Source organism: Anabrus simplex, chromosome 2 (genome assembly GCF_040414725.1).
Source record: "Anabrus simplex isolate iqAnaSimp1 chromosome 2, ASM4041472v1, whole genome shotgun sequence".
NCBI lineage: Eukaryota > Metazoa > Arthropoda > Insecta > Orthoptera > Tettigoniidae > Anabrus > Anabrus simplex.
The window spans coordinates 78,363,563-78,388,235 of record NC_090266.1 but is presented as its reverse complement, the minus strand read 5'-3'; the positions used below and the strand labels follow the sequence as shown (position 1 = coordinate 78,388,235).

Here is a 24,673-nt window from a genome sequence, read left to right as displayed (position 1 = left end):
GAGCATTGTGAATTCACAGCTGTTTGTTAAAAAGCTCCCTCCGCTGTACTCATCAGTGTAAACAGAGAACTTTTAAAACTGTGTGAATATTGATATGGTTTAACATTCTTACATGTCAACATTTTCAGATACTACAGTACAGTTGTGATGCTTCTGTTTCAGTAGAGGAATCCTAAAAAGCTTAAATACAGGAGAAATGCGTGATAAAAGAGGACGGTGTTCAGGTGCGGTTAAGTAACACAACATCTATTTACTGTCTTCAAACAACGTGCTTTAAGTTTGGGGGTACGTATATTTCTCTATCTTTTGTGTAAGTAGCCAAGACTTAAGCATAATTTTATCCAACGACTGAAAACATTCTCACTCGTACGAAGAGAATGAGCGAGTTTTTAGGCCTACAAACAATCATGAATATGTTTCTCTGCCAATGGTAGTGAATTCTTCGGAGTTACTTAGTCATGAAAATAAAAACAGGAACGTTAAAACCATCAGATAGATGATATTCCCCCTCCATTAAGATAGCCGGCTCGCAATGATGTATGGAAATCTCGGAACCTTTGTAAATATGAGTGTGTCGATACAATTAGATCAACATTTTTTCGATAAACGGAAGAAAGGCTTTTTTGTAACTTATTAACGGTTTTTTGTACATGTTATTTATTTATATCGTCGATTTCCCTCGAAATTTGGGGTTCTTCAAATTGAGATGTCTGTTTTCTGTACATTTTTGGGAACTTCAAAGCTGATAGGACATGGCTTTGGCGTTTCTGCGGGATTGGGGGACGGATGCACTCGAGCTCAGCACTTCCCGTATGCAATACGAATTTAGATTTGTCTATTACACCTACTGCAATGAACTGGGCGTCACAGAGCGGAACCACCAATGTAATTCAGCACGTGCAGCCACTGCTTTGGAGGAACTAAAATAAAACATTACGAGTGAGATCAGAAACATTACAGTGGAAAAACTCACTCGCGTCGGTCAGAATGTTCTTTCCAGATACAATGCCTGTATAACCCAGGAAGGACGATACTTCCGGCATCTGTTATAAAGTATTGGATTGGATTGTATACACAGTATTTGAAGCAGGGAGTCCGAGAATGCGCGCTGCACGCACGCTTGGTGGCGGAGAGGCGAACTCATCGGTCAAGTGTTACAAATAAAGCCCTGTATATGCAATACTTCAACTGAGGTTTGAGCTAGAGCCTCTTCCAGTAACAAAATTACCTGAATCCTGCAAGAATCGAATCCTCAAACTATAGCTCAGAATGTGCACACTACTTCAGCCGAGGAGGGTGGAACTAAGCCACTTTTATTTGAATCCTGCTAGAATCCAACACTCAGACTTGAGTTCAGAAAGCGCACACTACTTAGTCGGAATCGAACCCTTGAACAAGAGCCCAGAAAGCGCTAGCCACTATACTACTTCAGCCGAGATTGATCCCGAGCTTGAGGGATAGGGTAAGCCGAGGTATCGGACTTGCCTGGGAGTTAAGCCGGAGGAGTCGAACCTGAGCCTGTAGGGTTAGCGATAGCCAAGGCGTCGAACCCGAGCCTATGAGGTTAGGGTTAGCCAAGGTGCCAAACCGGAGTCTGCGTCGTTAGCCGGGGTGGGAGTTGAACCCGAGTCTGTGGGTAGGGTTAGCCAATGAGTGAACCCAAGTCTGTGTAGTTGGTCAGGGAGTCGAACTTTGGCCTGTGAAGTTAGGGTAGGACAGTTACATTAAGTCGGGGGAGGATGTCTAACCCAAGCCTGTGTGGTTAATTTTTCACTCTTATGCGTCACCGTTAGGTGATGACGTCATGGGAGGTTAAGCTGGCACTTTCAGTCAGCACATCTATGTGGCGGAGGCATCCTCTCAGGCGCTAGCGAAGCTGGAAACGGCTGAACTGTCCCAACATCACTACTCATGTTGTTAAAGCAACCGATACCAACGTACCTTTGTTACGTGGTCCTTATTCATTACAGGTCGTGTACAACCACAGAACTAAGCATTCCTTCAAGACAAACTACAAGGTGTGTCTAAAACGTACGGTGAATGGATCGATATCACAATGGCAACGTGTGGTAACTGCGTGAATGCGCGTGTGATTAAAGAGACGTCACGAGAAGCACCATATAGCGTTGAACACAAGAGTTGAAGCAAGTTAGTCTTCTGCAGCCAGTCGAATGTAGTGTGTGTAAAGACTCGTGCCGTATTGCAATGGAGCAACGCATAAACATTAAGTTCTGTTGCAAATTGGGAAAAATGGTGACGGAGACGCATGCGATGTTGATGAAATGTAAGAAGCCCTAAGCAGAAAATGTGTTTACGACTGGTTCAAATGCTTTCGCAATGGACAGGAAACGCTTGACGATGCGCCACGTCTGGGTCGATCGTCAACAAGCAGAAGTGCAGAAAACATCGAACATGTGCGACAAATGGCTGACTCACAATCGGCGACCGTCTCTGAAAAGGATATCACGGGAATTCCGGATTAGGAAGGACACTGTGAACACTTATCATTCACAACAATTTAGGGAAGCGGATGATCTGTTCTGCATTTGTGTCGCGCACATTAACTGACGAGCAGAAGGCAACACGGATGGAAATTGCTGGAGATTTCATTGACATATGTGACCGAGATCCATCGTTTCTTAAAAGCTTAAAAAGCGATGAGTGCTGGTGGTACCAGTTCGATCCGGAGACCAAGCGATAATCAGTGGCATGGTGTTCATTGGGTTCCCCATGTCCCAGAAAGAGTCTCCTCCAAATAGCCCAGTATCAAGGCAGTGTTGACCGCGTTTTTCGAAATCAGTGGTATGATCCACCAGGAATTCGTACCGGAGGGTCAAACTGTCAACGCCGCATTCTGCGAGAACGTTTTGAAACGGTTGCTGTTACGTAGCCGGCGTTTTCGGCCAGAGTTGTACAGGAATGGAAAGTGGAGTCTCCTCCACGAGAGCGCTCGAGCGCACACTGCGATCTGTGCGTTCTACTTCTTGGTTAATTGGCGCGTAACTCCTCTCGAGCATCCATTGTACTTCCCGGATCAGGCGCCTGCAGACTTCTTTACTTCCGCGCCTTAAAGGAATCCTGAAAGGCACACATTGGGCTGACATACCGGGCATCCAGAAACGTATGACATCATTGCTCCGATCGATTCCAAAAGACGCCCTCACTGCCAGTTTCCAGCAGCTTATACACGATGCCAAGAGAGTATTTTGGCCAGTAGAGAATATTTTGAAGGCGACTGAATGTAGTTGGTTTGTAACTTGTGTTTTCGTTGTGTTGTGGTATCATTCACCGTACTTTTTAGACATTCCTTGGTAATTTTATGAGTTGTGGATAAACCGGGCGAGTTGGCCATGCAGTTACGGTCACGCAGCTGTGAGCTTGCATCCGGGAGATAGTGGGTTCGAACCCCACTGTCGGCAGCCCTGAAGATGGTTTTCCGTATTTTCCCATTTTCCCACCAGGAAAATGCTGGGATTGTGCCGTAATTAAGGCCACGGCGGCTTCCGTCCCACTCCTAGGCCTTTCCTGTCCCATCGTCGCCATAAGATCTATCTGTGTCGGTGCGGCGTAGAGCAAAAAAAAAACAACACTTTGTGGATAATGAATGTACTTTAAGGACAGCAGCCTATTGGGCAATGAAGGGTGTCATCGTTTATGAAGGAAATTGCACATCAGCTCCGTGTCGTCTCGGGTATATTGTATATTATTACGACCCCTTTAAATTGTGATTAATTACTAGGGTTTTTTTAATATAAAAGCTACTTCGTCTTGTTTGCTTGATCACAATTGTAGAGGCAGTCATGAAATGAATATATGAACCGTTTTTTAAACTTCATTGCGAATTTAAATTTAGCAAAAAAATGCTGTTCGAAATAAATAATGACGTTTATAGAACAAATGATGAAGCTAGGTCATTCCGAGCAGTTCATACATAATATTGTCGATATGTTTGTGTATTTTGAGCAGTTAAATAATTCTGTAGTGATGAGTAGTAATTTATTGATGGCCTTTTATAACTGCTGCATGGTGAAGGCCTATGTGAACCATTGTATCACTTTTAGCAGTTTGTAGTTAGTAGTCACATTATCAGAGAAGATGAGTAGTTTTTAATTGTAGTATGGTGACTTTAAAGAAGATATTTGGTTTGCCGTTTGGTATCACAGTTCTTTGTTTTGTCTTAGAGAATTATTAAAACAGTTAATCCATTGATGCTGTGATGTTTGTTGGACGTTTGAAACGTGTCCCTTTTGAGGAAGCGTTTAAATTTCAGGTGGTAATTATGCACAACGTTTTAATGATTTAAATTGCTTCGAAAGTTGCTAATAAAACAAAATCGAGTATTTCGAATTTCTCCTTATACCGGCAGTGGATAATAGTGACTAGATAACGATCAACTCCTTCTGCATTCAGTCTGTCAGTGTCCTGATGAATTTAGGAAGGAAGGACGTACGGAATTAATTAATTAATTATCCATAAAGGTAAAGCTATGTGAGACATTCCAGCGGCTGGGGGTTATTGATAAATGCATTAACGGTGTGTGTTTTGAACTGCCTGAAGTGGGCTACAGTGTCTTTACGGACAATAATGTTACGCTAGTGTAGTGAAATAAGTTATGGAAGCACACATATCGGCTTGCGATGTATTAATCAGACCGGTCAGTTGCAACTTCTAATAGCGGTCTTAACTTCGAAAACTGTCTTTACAGCCAAAATAGTTTTAGACGTGATAATACGTAGGTCGAGTCATAAGTCATGGTAACTATTTTCTTCTCGCGAACAGGAGACAACACGGAAAAAAATCTAAGATATGCATTTGGAAGCGTACGGTATGTACTTGCGTATGATGCCACTAGATGGTGTATGTAAACAACAGTGTACCGAGCTCGATAGCTGTAGTTGCTTAAGTGCGGCCAGTATCCAGTATTCGGGAGATAGTGGGTTCGAAACCCACTGTCGGCAGCCCTGAAAATGGTTTTCCGTGGTTTCCCATTTTCACATCAGGCAAATGCTGGGGCTGTACCTTAATTAAGGCCACGGCCGATTCCTTCCCACTCCTAGCCCTTTCCAGTCCTATCGTCGCCATAAGACCTATCTGTGTCAGTGCGACGTAAAGCAACTAGAAAAAAAAAGCAACTCGACCCTCACATCTTTTGGGCTTCTCCGCGAAACGTAAAGAATTTCTCCTTGTGGGTGTAAGCATGCCCCCAAGTTCAGTGTGTGAGTGAGAGCGTCACAAAATGGAAGTCAACAACCAGGAGCAACGATTGTATATTAAAATAGCAGTTCTCCGCGGCAGAAATGCACGCCAATGCCATGCAGAGCTGCGGGAAGCATTAGGTGTGCATGCCATGCCCTATAGAACAGTGGCGAGGTGGCGTTAGCGATACACATGCAGCGAATGGTATTCACTGCCTGCCCCCACGCTGGCAACGCACAGTGGAAACCTTGGATGATTATTTCGAAGGTATGTAACCAGTGGAGACCTGTCCTTTGTACATAGTCTTGTGTATTTGCTGTCTGTGCCACAATAAAACAATGTTTACCAATGGCCTGTGTTCTGTCACTTTCATACGAGAATCTCCTGAAGATAGAATTTGTCTTCAGGCACTGTGCATAAGTACATGCCCTCTATTTCCAAATGCATATCTTAGATTTTCCGTGTTGTCTCCTGTTCGCGAGAAAAACATAGTTCCCATGACTTATGACTCGACCCTCACATCTTTTGGGCTTCTCCGCGAAACGTAAAGAATTTCTCCTTGTTTATTTGACCCGAGAAAAGTCCAAATGCTATATTATAATGTCTAACGTACCGTGACAGCATCAATCTAAGTAATAAATATTTTTATTTCACAAATGCATTTCCACAGAATGAGAAGTAAAGCATTTTTGCACTGGAAATTACACTGACTGAGCAAATGTCATGGGATAGCGGAGCACTGATGCGCAGGTGTGTTGTCTGCGCACCACATGCCCCCTGTGCCAGCGGCAGTTGTATAGGAGACATTGTGAGCAGTGGCTGTGCATGTGACAGGTGTAGCATGGAACGTCGTCGTGAGCCGACACCGTTCGAACGGGGTATGGCGGTCGGTGCCCGACGGATGGGAAGTGCGATTTCGGAAGTGGTGCGGGAATTCGGCTTCACACGATCAACCGTGTCAAGGGTGTATCGTGAATGGTTGAATGTGGGTGTCACCGTCCACAACAGACGAATGACCGGCCATCCAGCCACCCTCGATGACCGTGACCGGCGACGTCTAAGACGGATTGTCAGCAGTGACAGACGGGCAACCGTGCAACAAATCACGGCTCAATTCAACACAGGCCATGCTAGATACGTCTCCAAGTGGACAGTTCATAGGAACATGGGTTTTATGGGGGTATGGGAGCCGGCGCCGTACACGGGTGCCTCTGTTAACCCAACGTCATCGGGCACAATGACGCGCATTTGTCGCCAGTCACCAGGAATGGACACTGGAACAGTGGCGTTACGTGATATGGTCGGACGAATCACGATTTCAACTACACCATGCCGATGGGAGGCACCGTGTATGGCGCAGACCACATGAAGCGATGAATCCTGCCTGCCTCGAAGGTGTGGTCCTGGGCGCTGGTGTGTCTGTTATGGTCTGGGGTGCATTTTCCTGGTTTGGAATGGGCCCCCTAGTTGTTCTGGAAGAGACTTTGAATTGTACGCGGTATGTTGAGCTGCTTGGAGACCATCTCCACCCATTTTTGGCCTTCCAGCGCCCAGACGGTTCTGCGGTGTTTCAAGATGATAACGCGCCGCCACATCGCTCCCACGTCGCCCGGGAATGGTTCCAGGAACATGCAGCGGAGGTCCAACGACTGCCATGGCCACCCAGGAGCCCCGATATGCATATCTGGGATGTCCTGGAACGCAGGCTCCGTGCCATGGATCCTGCACCCACGAACAGACCAGCATTGTCGGCCCCTCTGCAAACAATTTGGTGTCAGCTGCGTCTAGAGGACTACCAGGGACTTGTCGACTCACTTCCACGGCGTCTCACTGCAGTTCGCAGGGCCAGAGGAGGCCGCACACGCTATTAGGTGACTATCCCATGACATTTGCTAAGTCAGTGTATATCAAACGAAATGAAAATGGCAAAGGAGTTGCAAGTTTCTCGTCGAGTATGCGAGTTGACTCTAAACCCCCGTTACCAACTTACTGACACGCCGATTATCGCTATCCGGCGTGTATTTACCATCGTAGGACGATACGCCATCTGAGAGCAACGACTTCGTGCTTGGTTTTTTCGCACGAGTGCTCAACACACACTTTTAGTATCTTCTTCCTTTACCGCTTTTTCCAGTAGCCGTGGGGTCGCGGGTGCGAACTGTGTCGCACATGTACATTTGGTCCTATTTTACGGCCGAATGTCCTTCCTGAAGCCAATCCTATCGGCAGAGGTGTATCCATTATTGCAGGGCCTCTCAGGGTGCATGCGCGTGGTGCATGCACTGTGCACGGTGCAAGAGACGACTTGGCTTGGTTGACCAGAGTGCAGACCCCCCACTCCTCGATTTGGAGCAATAGCGCTTACTCTCTCTTTCCTCACGCCTGTCTCGCTCGCTCCGCCTGTCTCCCTCTGCCCCACTTGCGCCGTAGCGCTCCAAATCCAAGCTGACTTGAGCCGAGCATAGGCGAGTTGAGCCGAGCTTAGCCGAGTAGCCCAGAGACGAAGCGTTGATCCGAGCCATGCCGAGCGGCAGCGATGCACAGTGCACGGAGCTCTTGCGCCTCTATCTGCACGCGTGAGATTTTGGGCATTTGCGAGGCCCTGCATTATTGCATGTTTCTGTGGTGGTTGGTAGTGTAGTGTAGTGTGTTGTCTGAATATGAAGAGAGTGTTAGGATAAACATAAACACCCAGTCCCCGTACCAGAAGAATCAATCATACGCAATGAAAATCCCGGACCCGGCCAGGAAATCGTACCCTCTGAACCGTAGGCCAAGGAGTCGGGACACAATTTTTTAGCATAGGCTGGCATATTAAGCTACTTTCATGTAAATTTCTGACCACTCTCTTCTATCTCTACCATTAGTAATCTATTGTTATTATTAATTATATACAGTCGTATCAGCACACACTTTATTAAATCATAACCGGTTTTCGGACACTAAGGTCCATCATCAGTGTTAAAATTTAAATTTAATTTCACATGAGTGTATCGTCAAAATTGGTTAAACTGAGTTTAAAATGTGACCCTGTTGACATCAACTGTAAAAATAAGAAAAAATAAACAAGTGTAAAAGTATGAAAATAATACATATAAACTTACAATGTTGTTGTAAAAGGTATGGACATACCATAGGAAGAGCTGGCTTTTCCTCGTGCTCAGGCTATTGGTCGAGTACTGACAAACGTTCAGCTTTAAGTACGGAACCGCGCTGCAAGCACGTGATGCTACGTCACCTCAAGGTTTCGTTGGAAGCACCTGATGTTACGTCAACTCAAGATTGTAAACAAAATGTTGCTTGCGACTGTTTCATTTAAAATTTTAACCTACGTCGACAGACACCACAATGGCAAACAAATTAATTTGAACCAATAAATTATTATTATTATTATTATTATTATTATTATTATTATTATTATTATTATTATTATTATTATTATTATTATTATTATTATTATATTCAAATTTCAGAGCAAATAATAACAAAATATCCAATCATGAATGATTGTAAATATTAAATTCCAGAATATGAAATAGAAAACATAATAGCAATCTAATAAATGGTAGGTAGTCGAAAATGAGAAGAGGTTAACCATAGTGAACAGAGAATGATAACATAAACTAACATAAAAGTTCAGGCAGGCTTTTGGATAACTGGAGGTGTCTTCAGAGTTGCTGTAAATTTAGTGGTCGAACCATTGTCACTGTAACAGTGTAGATTCTGTCCATCATGTAAGCACGTGTAATGCAATATGTGGCCCTTAACATGAAGTTGTAAATTTCCTTGCAAAGATTAAGTCATCAGATTAGTCTTGCAATACATCACCACATGTTCCTGTAATTATGGGTATATTCTCTGATCATGTCAACTAAATGGCATCTTCTTTTACAAGTCATCTCAGACTGCTAGAAATGTTTGGTCTTCTGCCAAATTTGTCTGCAATTTTTTAGCTCCATATAGTGACTTTTAAATTTAAACTTTCCCCAGCTTTTTCCAGTTATTGCCACTGCGCTATAGTATTTTTTTTAATACATGAGTATATCTCTTCCATTTTTATTATCAGTTGTAAATGATGTGCAGATTCAAATCATTTTTTGTTGTTTGTCCCTTAACACCCCCCTCTTGTTTCTTTCCCAATCTTCAAGACTCACTGAACTAGGTGAGACCATAGTGAAATTTGTATGTCATATAGGTCTGGTATTCTTTCCAATGTGGGTTGCTAAATCTGGCAGTTATGTCCATCATTGTAAATACAGATGTGACAGGATAATAGTTAGATAATAAGTAGAACCATAGTTAGAACAGAACAGAGTCAGAACACTATAGAGTCAGTGCAAAATGTTATGCCTTAAATGGATACATATTAAATATTTATTAGTTATGATTCAATGTCTTACTCAAATGTGATAGTAAATGTTTATTCTTATTCTTCTTTTACTTTTCAGCAGTTGTGTTCCAAGTCATAATTCATCCGAGACTATTAACAGCAGAGGTATGTAGTAATCTTTATAGTAGTGTTCATTAAGCAAATTGCATTTAAACTATTTGAAGAACTAATGTAAACATCATCATCATCATCATCATCATCATCATCATCATCATTTACCCTTATCCAGCTCCTGCAGGTCAGGGTATTTACGGCACTTCTCCATCTTCCTCTTTCCTTCCACCATTCCTCTTCCACGATCTTGTCCCAGTCTAAATTTCATCTTCTTTTGCCGCTCTTCACTGATTCAATCCACCTTGTTCTGGGTCTTCATCTTGCTCTCTTGCCCTCGCACTTTGCCTCCAGCATCTGTCTTTGAATTATATTCTGTTCTCAACCATGCTCTTTACATGTCCAAACCACCTTAGTTTATTCTTTTCAATTCTCTCAATTAGCTTTCCTATCCCAACGTCCTTCCTAACATCTTCATTTCTCACTCTGTCTTTCCTTGTCTTTCCCATCATACTTCTTAGGAATTTCATCTCAATGGCTTGAATTCTGCCCTCTTGCCTGCTAGGCAAAGTCAAGTCTCAGCTGCATAAGTCAGTATGGGTACATAGTACATTTATCTCCTTACTTTTCCTTGGTACTTCTTTCCTCCAAACAAATTTTCTTACATTTTGGTAGAATGCATTACCCTGCTGTACCCTCCTGCTAATCTCCATGTCTACCCTAGCTTTTTGCATTCATTCATTTCCTAGGTATTTAAAGCTGTCCACAATTTCTGGACTCTGATTTCCAATTTTCACAGTGCCCATTCCTTGCATTTCCCCTATCAACATCCCCATAGTCTTGCTTTTATCTGTACTGATTTTCATGCCACACTTCTCACTGTTTTCATTCAGTATATGTAGTTGTTGCACTTCTTTGCTGTTCTTTCCCCAGATCACACCATCATCTGCAAATAGCAGTATCTTCATCTCTTTATCTCCATAGGCTTCCTTTGTTTCCTTTACAATTTTGTCCACGACCATAATACACAAAAGAGGTGACAGCACACTCCCCTGTCTTAGTCCAGTCTTATTTCTAAAACATTCTGTCCTTCCAACTGAGGTCACTACCCTGCTAACACATTTGTTGTACATTGCTTGTACCATTCTGACATTTCTCTTCCAAGTCTCTTTTTAACCATGGTTTTCCAAACCTTCTCTCTGGGGACACTATCATATGCCTTTTTCTATATCTATGAAAATCATGACCAGATCCTTTCCATATTCCCAGTTCTTTTCAATCAGCTGTCTCATGCTGAAGATTGGGTCCACTGAAAATCTTCCACTCCTGAAGCCATATTTTTCCTCTTGTAACTCTCCTTCAATCTTTCTTCCCATTCTTCTTTCTAATATCCTTTCCAGTATTTTAACTACCTGCAATATAAGTGTAATTCCTCTATAGTTACCACAAACTTTCCTGTTCCCTTTCTTAAACACTTTTTTCCAGTCTTCTGGTACACATTTGTGTTTCCACATACACTTTAGTAATCAGTACAATCATTGCATACCAACAGGTCCAGCAGCCTATAGCATTATTCACACTGATTTCATCCATCTCTGTTGCTTTCCTCATCTTCATCTTTTGTACTGCTAACCCCAACTCCAGCATTGTTATATCATCCTCTGTTGTTGAGTCCTCACACTGTATTGCTTCTGTCTCCCCTGCACAGTTGTTCACATTCAGTAGCTTATCAAAATACTCCTTCCTTCTTCTTTTTACCTCTTCTGTGTGTGTTAACAATTCCCCCATCTTCCTTTTTCACTAGGTTTTTGATAACTCTTTCTGTCCTCTTACTTCTTATAAATCCATACAGCATCCTTTTTCTGCCACTTACATCCACTTCCATTTTTTGTGTAAATTCTTCCCAACTTTCTTTGTAAATTCTTCCCAACTCTTCTTCTTTTCTTCTCCTAGCACCTTCTTACACCTCCATTTGCTGTTGAGATACTTCCTTTTGCTTTCTTCTGTTCAATCTGGGTTCTATTCTCGCCAGGCTGTCTTCTTTCCTTTCACCACTTTCCTCACTTCCTCATTCCACCATGATGTCTCCTTTTCTTTCACTCTTGTAGATGTCCTGCCACAAGCACTTTCTGCTGCACTAACAAATGCCTTTTTAAAATCGGCCCACTCCTCTTCTACATTTTTCACTTCAGTAACTGGGAATTATTGCTTCAATCTCTCCTGAAACTCTTCTTGTACAATTTTGTCTTTCAATTTCCATACTTTTATTTTACTTTCTCTTATCTCTTATAGCTTTTCCAGTTTTTCCCAACCATAGTTTTGCCACCACAACTCTATGGTCTCTGTAATGCTTCTCCTGGTAAACAGTGGCGGTTTCTGCTATAGCGCAATGGAGCAATGAACCTCCAGTTTATATCAAATTTTATTCAACTACTTAATATTCATAACTCCCTTGTCAATCTCGAAGCTCTTACTTAGCCCATCTATCCGTAATATACTCGTACTGGCTTTCAATTCATGTGAACTGCGCATGTTCCGTGGCTGGATACTTGTCTGGAATGAACCCCCTTGGAAGGAAATCTCTCCGTCCGTACCTGGGCGAAGGGAGTGGTGAGGTGCGGGGGGACATCCGCCGGCACGTAGACAAGACCAGGGTATCGCAGAAACAGATATCCGTGGTTTACGCATGTGCAATATGCCACTCTCTTTAGTCGTGTTGTCGGGGGGTGTTGGAGCAAGGTCTGTCTAGACTGACCTTCTGTTGGGGTAAGTATGTGCCTGCCATCTGTTGCCCATACAGGAATTCAACTACGTAGCAGAAAATAGTGCACATAATTAGCGCTAGTGTTGAAGAGCATCATTACTGCCAGCAGTCACATTAAACTGCCAAATTCCAAATACATCAATATTTACTAAACATTTGTTTATTTGACTTCTTTGGAATAATTACTTTTTTGAGAGAAAATTAACTTAAAAATCACCGAGGCAAAGAGTAGCGGAAATGTAATACCAAAGAAAACGCTAATTGCCTAGCCACAGGAGTTCTTAAAATTAAGTTACCAATATTGCGAACATACATCCCTAAAGTTTACTCTGTTTTTCAAGTGTGATGCTCGTGTTTACAACAGTTTGCAATAGTCATCATAATTCGTAATATTATTGTACGCTGTGCAAGCGTGTGAGTGTTTTTCTGTACTGTTGTGCCGTTCAGAAACTTAATTTTTAGGACGTAAAGAAGTTACAATATTTTCTCCGTGTGTGTATTTTTGTGCACTGTAGTTGCGTCCATAATTTTTGTTCCCGGGAAAGGTAAAGAGCTACATAATGCGTTTGAACAGTGATATGATACTTAACAAGACAAACTTTTCTCTCTCTCTCTCTTGATTAAGATTAAGATTAAGGATGCCGGACGCCCCATGCCTGATCTTGATATAACGAGGCATCCTAAAAGTAAAAGTAATGAAATCGTGCGTAAATTCAGAATGGATTTATACCGTATAAAAGAATCGAGTGGATTTGTGGGTGCGAAATTACTAACATGTTGATTTGTTTTCATTTTTAAGATTCTTGAGTGATGAAAGCGAAGGGACTTAGACCAAAGTCGGAGTGGTTGATATAGGATATTTGTCAAAAAAAACAGAAGTTCTAAACCTCATGCTTGTCCAGTTACAATTCGATCTCCTGGGAAGACCAGATAACCGTCAGTAATTTGACTGTGGTTACAGGCAGTCTGTGGAAAGAGACAACGACCAAGTATGTTATGTGCTGTGTAAAGTTCTGTGGCGCGTTTGAGATGGCATTGCGTGCGTATGACGAAACAAGTGAATCATCGAATCCTGGCATATTTCGAGGCCTCGTCAATTTTAGTTCTGAAATTGACGTTGTATTAAGAGACCATCTGTCCAAAGCTACTGTTTTCAAAGGCACCTCGAAAGACATTCAGAATGATTTGCTTTCGTGCATGTATGAAATCTGTTGTGAGAGAAAAAAAAAAAGAAATCACCACAGCGCACTTCATTTCGGTAATCGCAGATGAGACCACCAATATATCAACTACAGTACAATTTGTTATCATTCTTCCCAACGGTAAGCCAGTTGAAAGATTCTGGGGTTTTCTCTACCCTCTAGTCATGATACCAGAGTGTTTAAAATTTTCTTTGAGCGAAGTTGTGGATAATAGAGTTGATTTCACAAGGTTACGATGGGGCAAATGTAATGAGTGGACACCATTCAGGGTGCAAGTTCTCATCAGGGAAGATTTTAGGCATGCACATTATGTGCACCGTTATGCCCATTCTCTGAACTTAGTCATGGCACAGGTGACAGGGGGGAGGGAAGATATTGAGGGGGGATTTTTCCTTCTGTTGAACCCCCAGTGACGAAAGTCACGCGCCGCCACTGCTGGTAAAGCTGTCACATCCATCAACTTCCTGTGATTTGTCCTTTCCACCAAAAAGTAGTCAATTACCGGTACTGATTTTGTTCTTCTGTCACCCCACCCATATCTTGTAATTTTCCTGCTGTTTTTCTTTCAAAACCATGTATTCCCCACTATAAGTCAGTTCCTTTCACAGAAGTCCACTAGTTCCTCTCCTTCACGATTCTTTTTCCCACATCTATATGGTCCAATGACTTCTTCCTTTCCATGTGTCTCTTTTCCAACCTGTGCATTCAGATCTCCCATAATAACCACTTCCACACCTGAAATTTCTCTTTCTACTTCTTCCAAGAATCCTTCAGTATCTTCTTCCCTGTATCCCGTCTGTGGTTTCCCATTTTCACACCAGGCAAATGCTGGGGCTGTATCTTAATTAAGGCCACGGCCGCTTCCTTCCAACTCGTAGGCCTTTCCTATCCCATCTTTGCCATAAGACCTGTCTTAGTCAGTGCAACGTAAAGGCACTAGCAAAAAAAAAAGTCTAATCTTCATTAATCTGTCACTCACACATTCTACCATTTCAACATATTCCTCCAATTGCTTCAAAATGATTAGTCCCACTCTGTTTATTGGCTCTTGGCCACCACTCCAGTATCCTTTCCTCAATTTCTTCCTTTTGTTACCTTTCCATTTCACTTTACTCAGCCCCATCATTTCCACCTTCTCCATGAAGTCTACTGCTTCCTCCGCCTTTCCTGTCAGGGTCATACAAAGTAAGATTTATTATTCCTATCTTAATGTTGGTTACTGGTTGCCCATTTCTCACCGTTCCCCAGTACCCTGAGAACTGCATGTCTCCCGCAGGGGGCACCCTAACCTTTTCCGAGGTAGATTTATTAGTACCATTTCACATATAAGCTATTATTACGATTGGGTCGCCACTCCCAAAGGCATTTTATACCTATTGCCAGGTGTTTTTCTAGACTGCTCCACTGAAGTACAGACACTTTCTGTAGCCGCTCCTCTGGAGTACAGACACTACAGGTTTCCCTCTTCCACCACCGATACCATACCGAAGTCCACCTTCTCTGCCACTGATGCCGTTGGGGTCTTCACCCATACCCTGGGCTTGGGCCCTCCATATTTGTGACCGCTGGAGGAAGGGTGTCCCATTATTTTAAAGTCCCCAGGAACTGGGCTGCCTGTTGGTCCGCGGGTTGTATTGGGTATTTCATCCAGCCCTACTGAATTGTAGAGTCCTCCTTTCCACCACCCGGGGATGCGCCATTTCGGGGTTAACAGGCTCCCCCGTGGGAAACACAATACTGTTCATAATTCGGTTGCGATCATTTTTTTTTTTTTTACATGATATTTTATCTCTAGTTTATTTAGCAATGTATGTTACTTTTTAATCTAGTCATATGGTTAGATAGCAGTACAAAACTAAGTGTGGTTAATTTATGCAGACTTTCCCCCCTCATCTTTCATAATGAATATGTGTTTATGTTATCACTCAATACAAAACTTATGAAGAAGCAATTATTTTACATATGATAATGTTTTATGTTTCTAGATCATAATGAACGACCTGTACCTCAACAAGTGAACAATTTTGTATGTGATAAAATTGACTTGGTACGTGATGTCCAAGAAGTTCTCCCAAGTAATGAGAAGACCTGCGCTAAAGATGAAGTGTATGCTCAAAAGTAAGTTTTTATTAAATATGATTATGCTGCATTTTTATTAAAATTACACCTTGAGATTTAGTGAATGAGGTATTCCAGATGAAGATTTGTTTCATTAGTTACATGTGCAATTCGATACGAAGTATTGTTATGCTCCAAAAACATATCTTATGTAGTATATACTGCTACTCCATAGTGTATCAGGTAATTTTCATGACAAACAAAAGGATTCAGAAGTCTGTTTTTTTGTATGAAAGAGCTGTTGTCGCTACCCAAGCAAGACAAGCTTGCCAGTACTTAGTTTGTGTTTGTAAACCATAGAATCTACACTTTTATAATTCATGTATTTATAAGGTAGCACTGTTAAGAGAGTAGCGTAGTCATAGGTAGTGTTTGCCGTAAATTTTCTTCTCAACACTCGCTCTCTTAGTGCCTCAGTGATTCCCTGCTCTCGTGTTTCCCACCACAGATGAGTGGTGCAGTTAGAAATACTAAGAATATATCTACCAGATCAGTACAGAGCACGAGTTCTTCTGTGGGATATAGGAGCAGAAGATCCTGTTAACAGCACCTCATCTGGTATGTGAAGAACTGTAAACTAGTGGCAGTGTCCAGTAAGCTGCAGTTGTCAACAAGGTATTGTGGAAGCTGTTTCTGGTTCTGTACTAGCGTACAGAGTGTTTACATGATATCTTTTTCTGCCAGTGTTCATTGGCTGCCTCTGTTCCTCTCTGCAGAAGTGATCTGTTGCTGGAATTTCACCCTGTTAGTTATGTCATCTGTGATCTTGTATATCCCATCTTGTTTCTTCCAGCCAGCCTGTGGTGTTCATAAAATTTTTAGTCTTAATTTTATTTCTTTATTTGTAGTTTCCTGTATATTTCAGTATAGGTCCATTTTTCCTCTTCATACAGATACTAACTTTATTCTTTAGGAGTCCCAAAATTGTCCTTAGTATTTTCCTTTGGTTCTTCTCCATTTCCTCTTGTTCACCTCTTTTGTTCAGTGTTAGGCATTCTGATCCATATAGTACCTCTGGCTTGATTACGGTTGCATTGTGCCTGATTTTTGTCTGGAATTTCTTTCAAATATTTAATAAAATATGCAGCAGCGTGCCGGCCTCTCACCACTGGATACCGTGGTTCAAATCCCGGTCACTCCATGTGAGATTTGTGCTGGACAAAGCGGAGGCGGGACAGGTTTCCCTCCGGGTACTCTGGTTTTCCCTGTCATCTTTCATTCCAGCAACACTCACCATTAACATTTCATTTCATCTGTCAGTTATCATTGCCTCAGGGGAGTGCGACAGGCTTCGGCAGCCAGCATATTTCCTATCCTCGCCTGGATTCATTCCATTCCTGACCCGGTCGAATGACTTGAAACAAGCTGTGGATTTTCAATCAACTTGCATTTGTAAAATATACATTGAATTAGCATGGAATAATCTTATTTAATTTCCTTTATATGTTAAATTAAATGTAAGAACTATTTTTACTACATTTAAATTTGTTTTGGTTAATTTCAGTGTCCATTGATTATTATTATTATTATTTTGAAAGACTTTTTAATATATGCTTAATAAGTAGATTCTTTAAGTTTTAATTGTTGGATTAAATAGTGTCAGTTTCATTCTATCAAAACTAACAAATCTACCTCTTTCTTCTCTTATTTAATCTTACAGAAGTAAACTACTATGATTAAAGAGGCTGATTTGCGTGAATCTCTTTTCAGGGTTATCATTCCTCAAAAGAAAGTCAATGGGATTATCCAGGATTTAAAACAGCATGGACCAGCATCATTGGAGCAGTGCTCAAGCTCCTTGGAGAATACAAGTGAATCTTCAGTGAGTATTGGAAGTGGATCCATTGGCACAGGTCGCTCCTCCATCCATTCTGCACAAGTTACTATGTCTGGTCCAGTTACTGATCTGTGAATTCCACTGGCAGCCACTAATTTGTAGTGTAGTCATGCAATCTCACTTTATGGTACAAATCATCTATCTAGGCAATAGCATTGTACTTTTAGAATTTGCTTTTTCACTGCACTGAACTGCTTGTCTTGGATCTGAAATATTTTTGTGATAGCTTTGCTCTTCAGCTTGTCAAGAATCAAATTGATTGATTTTGTTTTTTGAAATACCTTTACATTTCTTAGTTTTTACAAATCATTTCATATTATATACAGAGATTATAAATCTGTATTTTAATATTTACTCTTATGTTTAGTAGCAACAAACTGATGAAACATTACAGACCGTTGTTTTATTGTCGTATGTTTCCAAGACATCTCATATTTTATAGCACAGTAGTATATGAAGCTGTTATATAATTTTTGAAATTAAATTGATTCATTATTTCATATTTATAGCTTGCTTGATCCTTCATATATAGTTTGTAGATGTTGGATGTACAGGAGTAAAATAGTTTAAAAATCATTAGTGTCATCTGGTTTAATTTGTTACACAGAATTTTATAGTTTTAACTCTGGTGATTTTGTGAAGAGTAATTCGGGTTCTTGATTATGTGGGATTAAACAGAGAAAGGCATCAGATATTGTGCTGAAAACCATCATAATGCATTTTCTTCTGTGACATACTGGTGGATGCATCAAAAGCTCATTCTGCTTCAGTGCTATAACTTGAGTGATAGCAGTTCATATCAAAGGGATATTCTCATTTTCTTACCCTTGTGTGATTACACGGACATTTGTGAAAGTGGTTGCCACCTATGTGTTCAGTAACTGATGAGCTCAGCAGGGAATACTTGTGATTGCTCCATGCAGCTGCTTGCCATTAATAATTTTATACATGCCTTTATCATAACAATTCCATCCATCTCTCATGTAAGTCTGTTTATTCAAAACTGTGATTTAGTGGTTTAGGTGAATTAATTTGAACAGCCATTTTACCTAATATGAATACAAGTAGGATAAAATTATTTTCCTATTAATTTACTCCTATAATTAGCAGGTAGATTTATATATATTTCATCACATTGTTGTATCTTTGTCAACTTAGTTCTGTACAGTTTTGAAAGTACAGATAATTGGTTATTTTTCATATACTGTAAATGGAATTTAAAGCCTTGTTGATTGCTGTGGTAATTAAAAAGTATTACTGCAGTAAGATAACATATTTTGTGCAGCTCTCTTAAACCATTTGTAATGTTCTATAATTGCTTTACATTACTGTCAGCAGTCTGAAAATCAAAAAAATTGAAATAATGAAATAATTGCTTTACATTACTGTCAGCAGTCTGAAAATCAAAAAAATTGAAATAATGAAATATTATGTATTTTACACTTTCTCACATTTTTGGACATACTTGTGTATGTTAGGGAATTTATTAAAATGTTGGATCTTTCTAAACCTCTTAAAACTTTATAAAGTAATTTGGTCTGTATCTAATGTTAATGGTTTTTAGAGTGTGGTTGAACATTTATTTTATAACAAACTTGCAGTTTTATGAATTTGACTCATTTCACACTCTGTAAATTAGACTGTTCGGTTGCTGTATCTCAGATAAGACATACTGAAGAATTATTATTCATATTTTTAGGTGAATGAAGCTAACAATGGTTGCCTTAGCAATTACTATTGCATATATAGACAAAATATTATAATTAAACTTTGGTCATGAAACGTAAGTGTTGCATACCCCTGTGTACTTTGTGCCTATATCACTTGAGCTTAAATTCAAAATCAATCTTGTAACTTAGTTCAGTTGACTACTTATCCTTTGCCTCCCTTAAAATATTTCCCTCTTAAAAGGAATATTTACATAGGATTAAATGTCCAAGAAGAAATAGCTAAGTTAAAAAGGAAAATACCCTGAATAGATATGGCCAAATGTTATTTTTTCAATATTTTTTATTAAAAACTCCTAACTTGGTATGTTCTGAAGGTGCTGTCTCAAAAGTAAATGCACATCCAATTCATTGCTGTAATAAATACTCATTTTTTAAATAACCAGTGTGATTTAAATGTATAGGGAGCAGAGAGTAAGAGATCTGATAAATTATCAACAAAAATTCTCATTTTGATTATTTGTTCTGGAAGCTGGATTTACTTTTGTAATAGACAATACATATCTATGTATGTTTTTATCGCACAGGTGTATGCTTTGAGTACACCATGTTGTGGTATTGGCGTTCACTTCATTTTATTGGATTGGACAGTTGGCTATATTTATTTAATACCGAATTCAGCCATGTACCCAACAGTTACAGCTATGACTAGTAACTGATCTAACTTCATGCTGGATACTTGCAGTGCCATTATGTTCTTAGCACATTGGCTTTATGTTCCATTTGGATTCCATTTTTCATTGTGAAGGTGAAGAACATGAGTAAGGTATTTGGTGCTTGTGTGTAGTTCCATATCATGGTCTAAATTAATGATCAGATTGCACTATTTTGAAATATTTAGTATCAGTATTTCTTTAACAAATAATATAGTAGTGGAATTCATTATATTTATTATTGATTAAACTGATTGCTTTCTGTCATGAAGATGCCTGTAACTACTGGAAGTGCATCTGTTGATGTTCCTGATGGTTATCTTCATGATCTGTGACAAAATAGCCAGTTATACAATTAATGTATGTATAATGAAGTTGCATATTAGAAACTATTTTCACCAATTTGCATTTCTTGTAGATGTACTTTTACCTGGTCCCATTTTCTCATAGAAAGATTAAAAAACCAATAACTTGATTCAAAACTGTTGAATGATTTATAGTTTAGATATGCAGTACAATTTTACATATATACATTTCACTATCTTTCATATTCCTATACAGAATATGGGTAATTGCATTATTACTTAATAGCACAAGGTTTCTAATCCTTTTCTTTTTATTGTCCCTATGAAACTGTTGTTGGAATATGAACAGTGTATTTAAGTGATGAGAAATTGTGAGGTCATATCTAATTTTTGCCATCTTCCACATTTTGTGTAATCCATTTAAATTCAATACCCATATGCCATTTAAATCATATACATGTATGGAATATGATGTGGTGTGATATATGTTGTACGCCGAGTGTACATGAAAATACCTTTAGAAGTAATTCAAAGCAAGTTAATGGGATATGGTACAGGCAGTATTTGTTCTTAAAAGAACAGAAATTATATTTTTAGTAATTTTGTTTGATAGGAATATATAATATATGTATGGATAAGATATTTATTACATTGTTCTGAAGTGTGTTATTTTAACAATTTGTTATGATAAGAATTATTAATAAGATGATTATTTCCATTATTCACTACAGTAATTGAAACTGTGATCTTGGATGTATTAATGAGTGTATTTTATTTTTCTACAACTTTAAGTGTATAAAATAAGAAACTACAGTGGATTTATAAGATATGAAAAGTATACATATTGTACAACGGTTAATTCCAGTCTTTATCATCACTGTATAATAAGAGAAGTTGTTTGGTGTGACAGTTGAATATGCAGTTTTAATTTTTTTGCAGAAATATTTTACTGTTTGATGTACTGAAATGAATTTGATTTGGAATGATGTACCCAGTATTCCATGAGAAGCAAGGGAACTCTCAAGTGAGACTTTTAGTTTTATTAAATATTATATGCTAGTGAAAGGATGTTTAAGCAATTTGTGTAATTTGTTGTATATATATCTACCCTTAAACTGGTGGATTGAACAACAAATCATTTGAGGAAGTAATGTGATGTTGACTTCCACTGTTATGAGAACCGTACTTGCAGATACGTGTAAGTTTGCTCAATAGATTTTTAAAAATAAGTAAATACTACATTCCAGAATTAATACTACTATTACAATAAATTGATTTTTGTACTAAAATATATTAAATTGGAAATAAATCTAATAAAAGTTCTTTCTCTTAATTGACGTTCAGGAGGAATGTGTATAATCCTACCTTGAACCATTGAAGTTCTCTTCAGTCTGTAAGCCTACGTCATGTAAAGACATACCATACCATACTGTACTTTCCCAGCAAGAAATGCTTCTACGAAATGCATTATGTATTCAGTGGTTCCTTGGTCATAGTCAATGGATTATATATTACACAACTCAAAAATATTCTCTCCCCCCCCCCCACCATTTCCTTTTCTTAAATTAATTGCAGTATTATTATTATTATTATCATCATTCTTTACTTGTAGTTAATGAAGAGTTCATATAATTATATTCTATTTACATACATTTTTTTTCTGTTTTCTGCAGTGTTTAGGCGTACTAGATTTCTTAATAGAAATTTGCTTTTGGTCATTTATTACAAAGCAAGTTTATCTCGGTTTTATTTTTTCCATTGTCATATCAAAATGTTTCCATTATGGTAATTAATTGAAACCTAATTTTGGTAAATGAAGTTGAATCTTATCATTGGCAGTTATAATTGATATCTCAAACATCAAGTTTTGTAATATACATTAGCTTGACCTATCTATAATGGTAATCTTGTCTTAATTATTGTACAAAATAATATCATTTAATTATTTCAGTTGAGATTGTGAAATTGTGCTGACACTTGAATATTTGTTGAGTAACTAGTCAGAGAGGACCTACATTAAACCTGGTTAATTTTCTTGGTACTTATGGAATTAAGAGGTCCTATTAACAGAATTGTTCAGCACCTTAACATAGTAATCATCATTGAAAACTGATTTCAGTACCATAACCATTTCATTATTTACTACATACCTCGTCCATCTCCATTAACACCTTCTATGGTCCTCAGTGAAAATACAGTGAAGTTGCTCTTCCTTCTTCTCACCATCATTATTTTGCATTTTCCCATGTATGTGGGGCCTGCATTTTTGCATAATTTTCTTCACTTCAGACAAGTGTTGAGTTTTGCGAGCCATTTATAGTCTCTCGCCCTGTCCAGCCCATGAGTTGGTTCTATGAAGTACATGTTCACAGATTGTAGGCATTATTCCCACATTTTGTGTACAATTGGGACAACCTTGAATTTCTTGCAAACACCATTGTTCCTTGGATGGTCTAGTTGAGCCAAACTAATGAGTCTTCATTTCCATTGCATGAAGTGCCTGTTCATGTTTTAATGTTGTAGGCCAGCATTCTGTTCCACAAGGATCCACCGGTCTGATCTCTGTGCGATAGATTTTAGATAACATTGGATTTCTCTTATTGCACAACACTCGTGTAATTTGGCACCATTTAATCCGTGTGGCACTCACTTGCATCTTGACGTCAGCAGTTGTAGTGCAGTCATTGCTCTTCAGTCTCTCCAACTACAGTATACTCTTGATTAGCCGGGCATGGATTATCCGGTTTGTGGATTAAACTTGCACGTTTTTGCCTTATTAAAAATACTGTAATTGAAATCAAATACATTTGAATTTGTCACTTTAAATGAGGTTAAAGAAAAAGAAAATGATGAAAGTCTCATTCTGTGGCTCTACTGTGTATAGGTACCCTGTTGGATTGTATGGGGTAAAGGAGGGTTTGAGTTTGGTGACATTGTTGCCGCATCCAAAATACGTCTCAAGATAAGAAAGCAGATGAACAACCAAAAGCAGAGAACCTTTACAGACTTCGTCAGAGTACAATAATATGTGTGAGTTATCTCTGTAAATGTATTATAGCCTACTTTATATGGTACTGTATTTAAAAATATTATAGAAGGCATTTTTCCTGCAGTAAACACATGCTTTTGGATTATCCGTGTTTTCCGATTACCCGTGCCATTCACCCCGGTCATTAGCCTGGATAATCAAGAGTATACTATATACATTCATGCTTGTATGCCAGCAAGTAATTTCAGTTAAAAGTACTTTCAAGAAACAAGTTACGTTAGTGAGTAGAATACCAGGAGCTGAATTTTATTGTCAGTGAATACGTTTCCAGCCAACAGGCTCTGTCAACTCCTGTTCTACTTTAAGCTTATATCAAACTGCACTGAGTGGCCAAAAGTAATGGGAAGACACTCAATATGATGTTTATAACGAGTTGCTCCTCCGCGAGCCCTCAAAACGGCAGCAAGGTGGGGAGGCATCGACTCTACAAGTTGTTGGAATTGTTCTAGGGGGATCTAAACCCACGTATCTTGCACTGCTACCCACAATTGGTCTTGTGTAATTGGTGCGGGGTTCATGAAGCATAAACCAGCATCAACAGCATCCCATAAATGCTCGATTGGATTAAGATCAGGGGATCTGGAGGGCCAATCCATGGCCGTAACTTCACTGGAGTGCTCCTTCAACCACCTGCGTGCCACCACAGAGCGGTGATACGGCGTATTGTCCTGTTGAAACAAGGCTTCTCCATCAAGGTAGTCTAGGTCCAGAAAGCAACGCTGATGATCTGAAAGATTATCCACATAACGTGCACCTGTCTGTGCACCCTGCAGCCGTACAATGGGGCCTAATTGTGACCATGAGAAAGCTGCCCAGACCAGAACTGAACCACCACCTGCCTGGACACAACCTTGTTGACCCGCAGGATCCATAGCTTCATGGGGCATGCGCCACACTCTCGCACCCATCCGCTCAATACAATTGGAACTGGGCTTCATCAGACCATACCACACGCCACCACTGTTCAATGGTCCATTGCTGATGTTAGCGGGCTGATGCACGTCATTGAGCTCTCTGTCGAGGTGTCAGCAAAGGGACACAAGTTGGTCGTCGGCTGGTGAAGCATGTGCAGCACAGTTGCCTCCTTACAGTCCTGGTAGAAATGGGTTCCTGACTCCCAGCATTCAACTAGGCGGTGATCTGACTCACAGTAGCCCGTCGAGCAGCCGGTATGGTTCTGCGGAAGCAACATGATGTCCGTTGAACACCTCTGGTCTTCCAGTGCGGCGGTTTACGCTGATGGTAACATTCTCTCTGTGGTATTGAAGATCCACCCTTGAGACTGTTGACCTTAGAAACCCAAATTCGCGCGTAATCTTCGCAATGCTATGATCCATGCAGTGATGACCATCCCATGTTCAAAGTCACTTAACTTGTGACG

At 39.8% G+C, this 24,673-nt stretch overlaps 1 protein-coding gene across 4 annotated transcripts in view; it reads left to right on the top strand.

Moving 5' to 3' along the window:
- LOC136863855 (uncharacterized) overlaps nt 1–21,576 on the top strand; it is a 311,541-nt gene extending 289,965 nt beyond the window's left edge. For 3 of the 4 annotated variants that reach the window (XM_067140198.2, XM_067140199.2, XM_067140200.2), the window contains 3 exons: nt 9,645–9,691; nt 15,589–15,721; nt 17,432–21,576. In XM_067140198.2, the coding sequence (XP_066996299.1) occupies nt 9,645–9,691; nt 15,589–15,721; nt 17,432–17,633 (382 nt within the window). In that variant the 3' untranslated portion in view covers nt 17,634–21,576. The remainder of the gene's footprint in view (nt 1–9,644; nt 9,692–15,588; nt 15,722–17,431) is intronic. The other variant, XM_067140201.2, reaches the window with a different exon arrangement.
- Nucleotides 21,577–24,673: the final 3,097 nt, after the last annotated feature.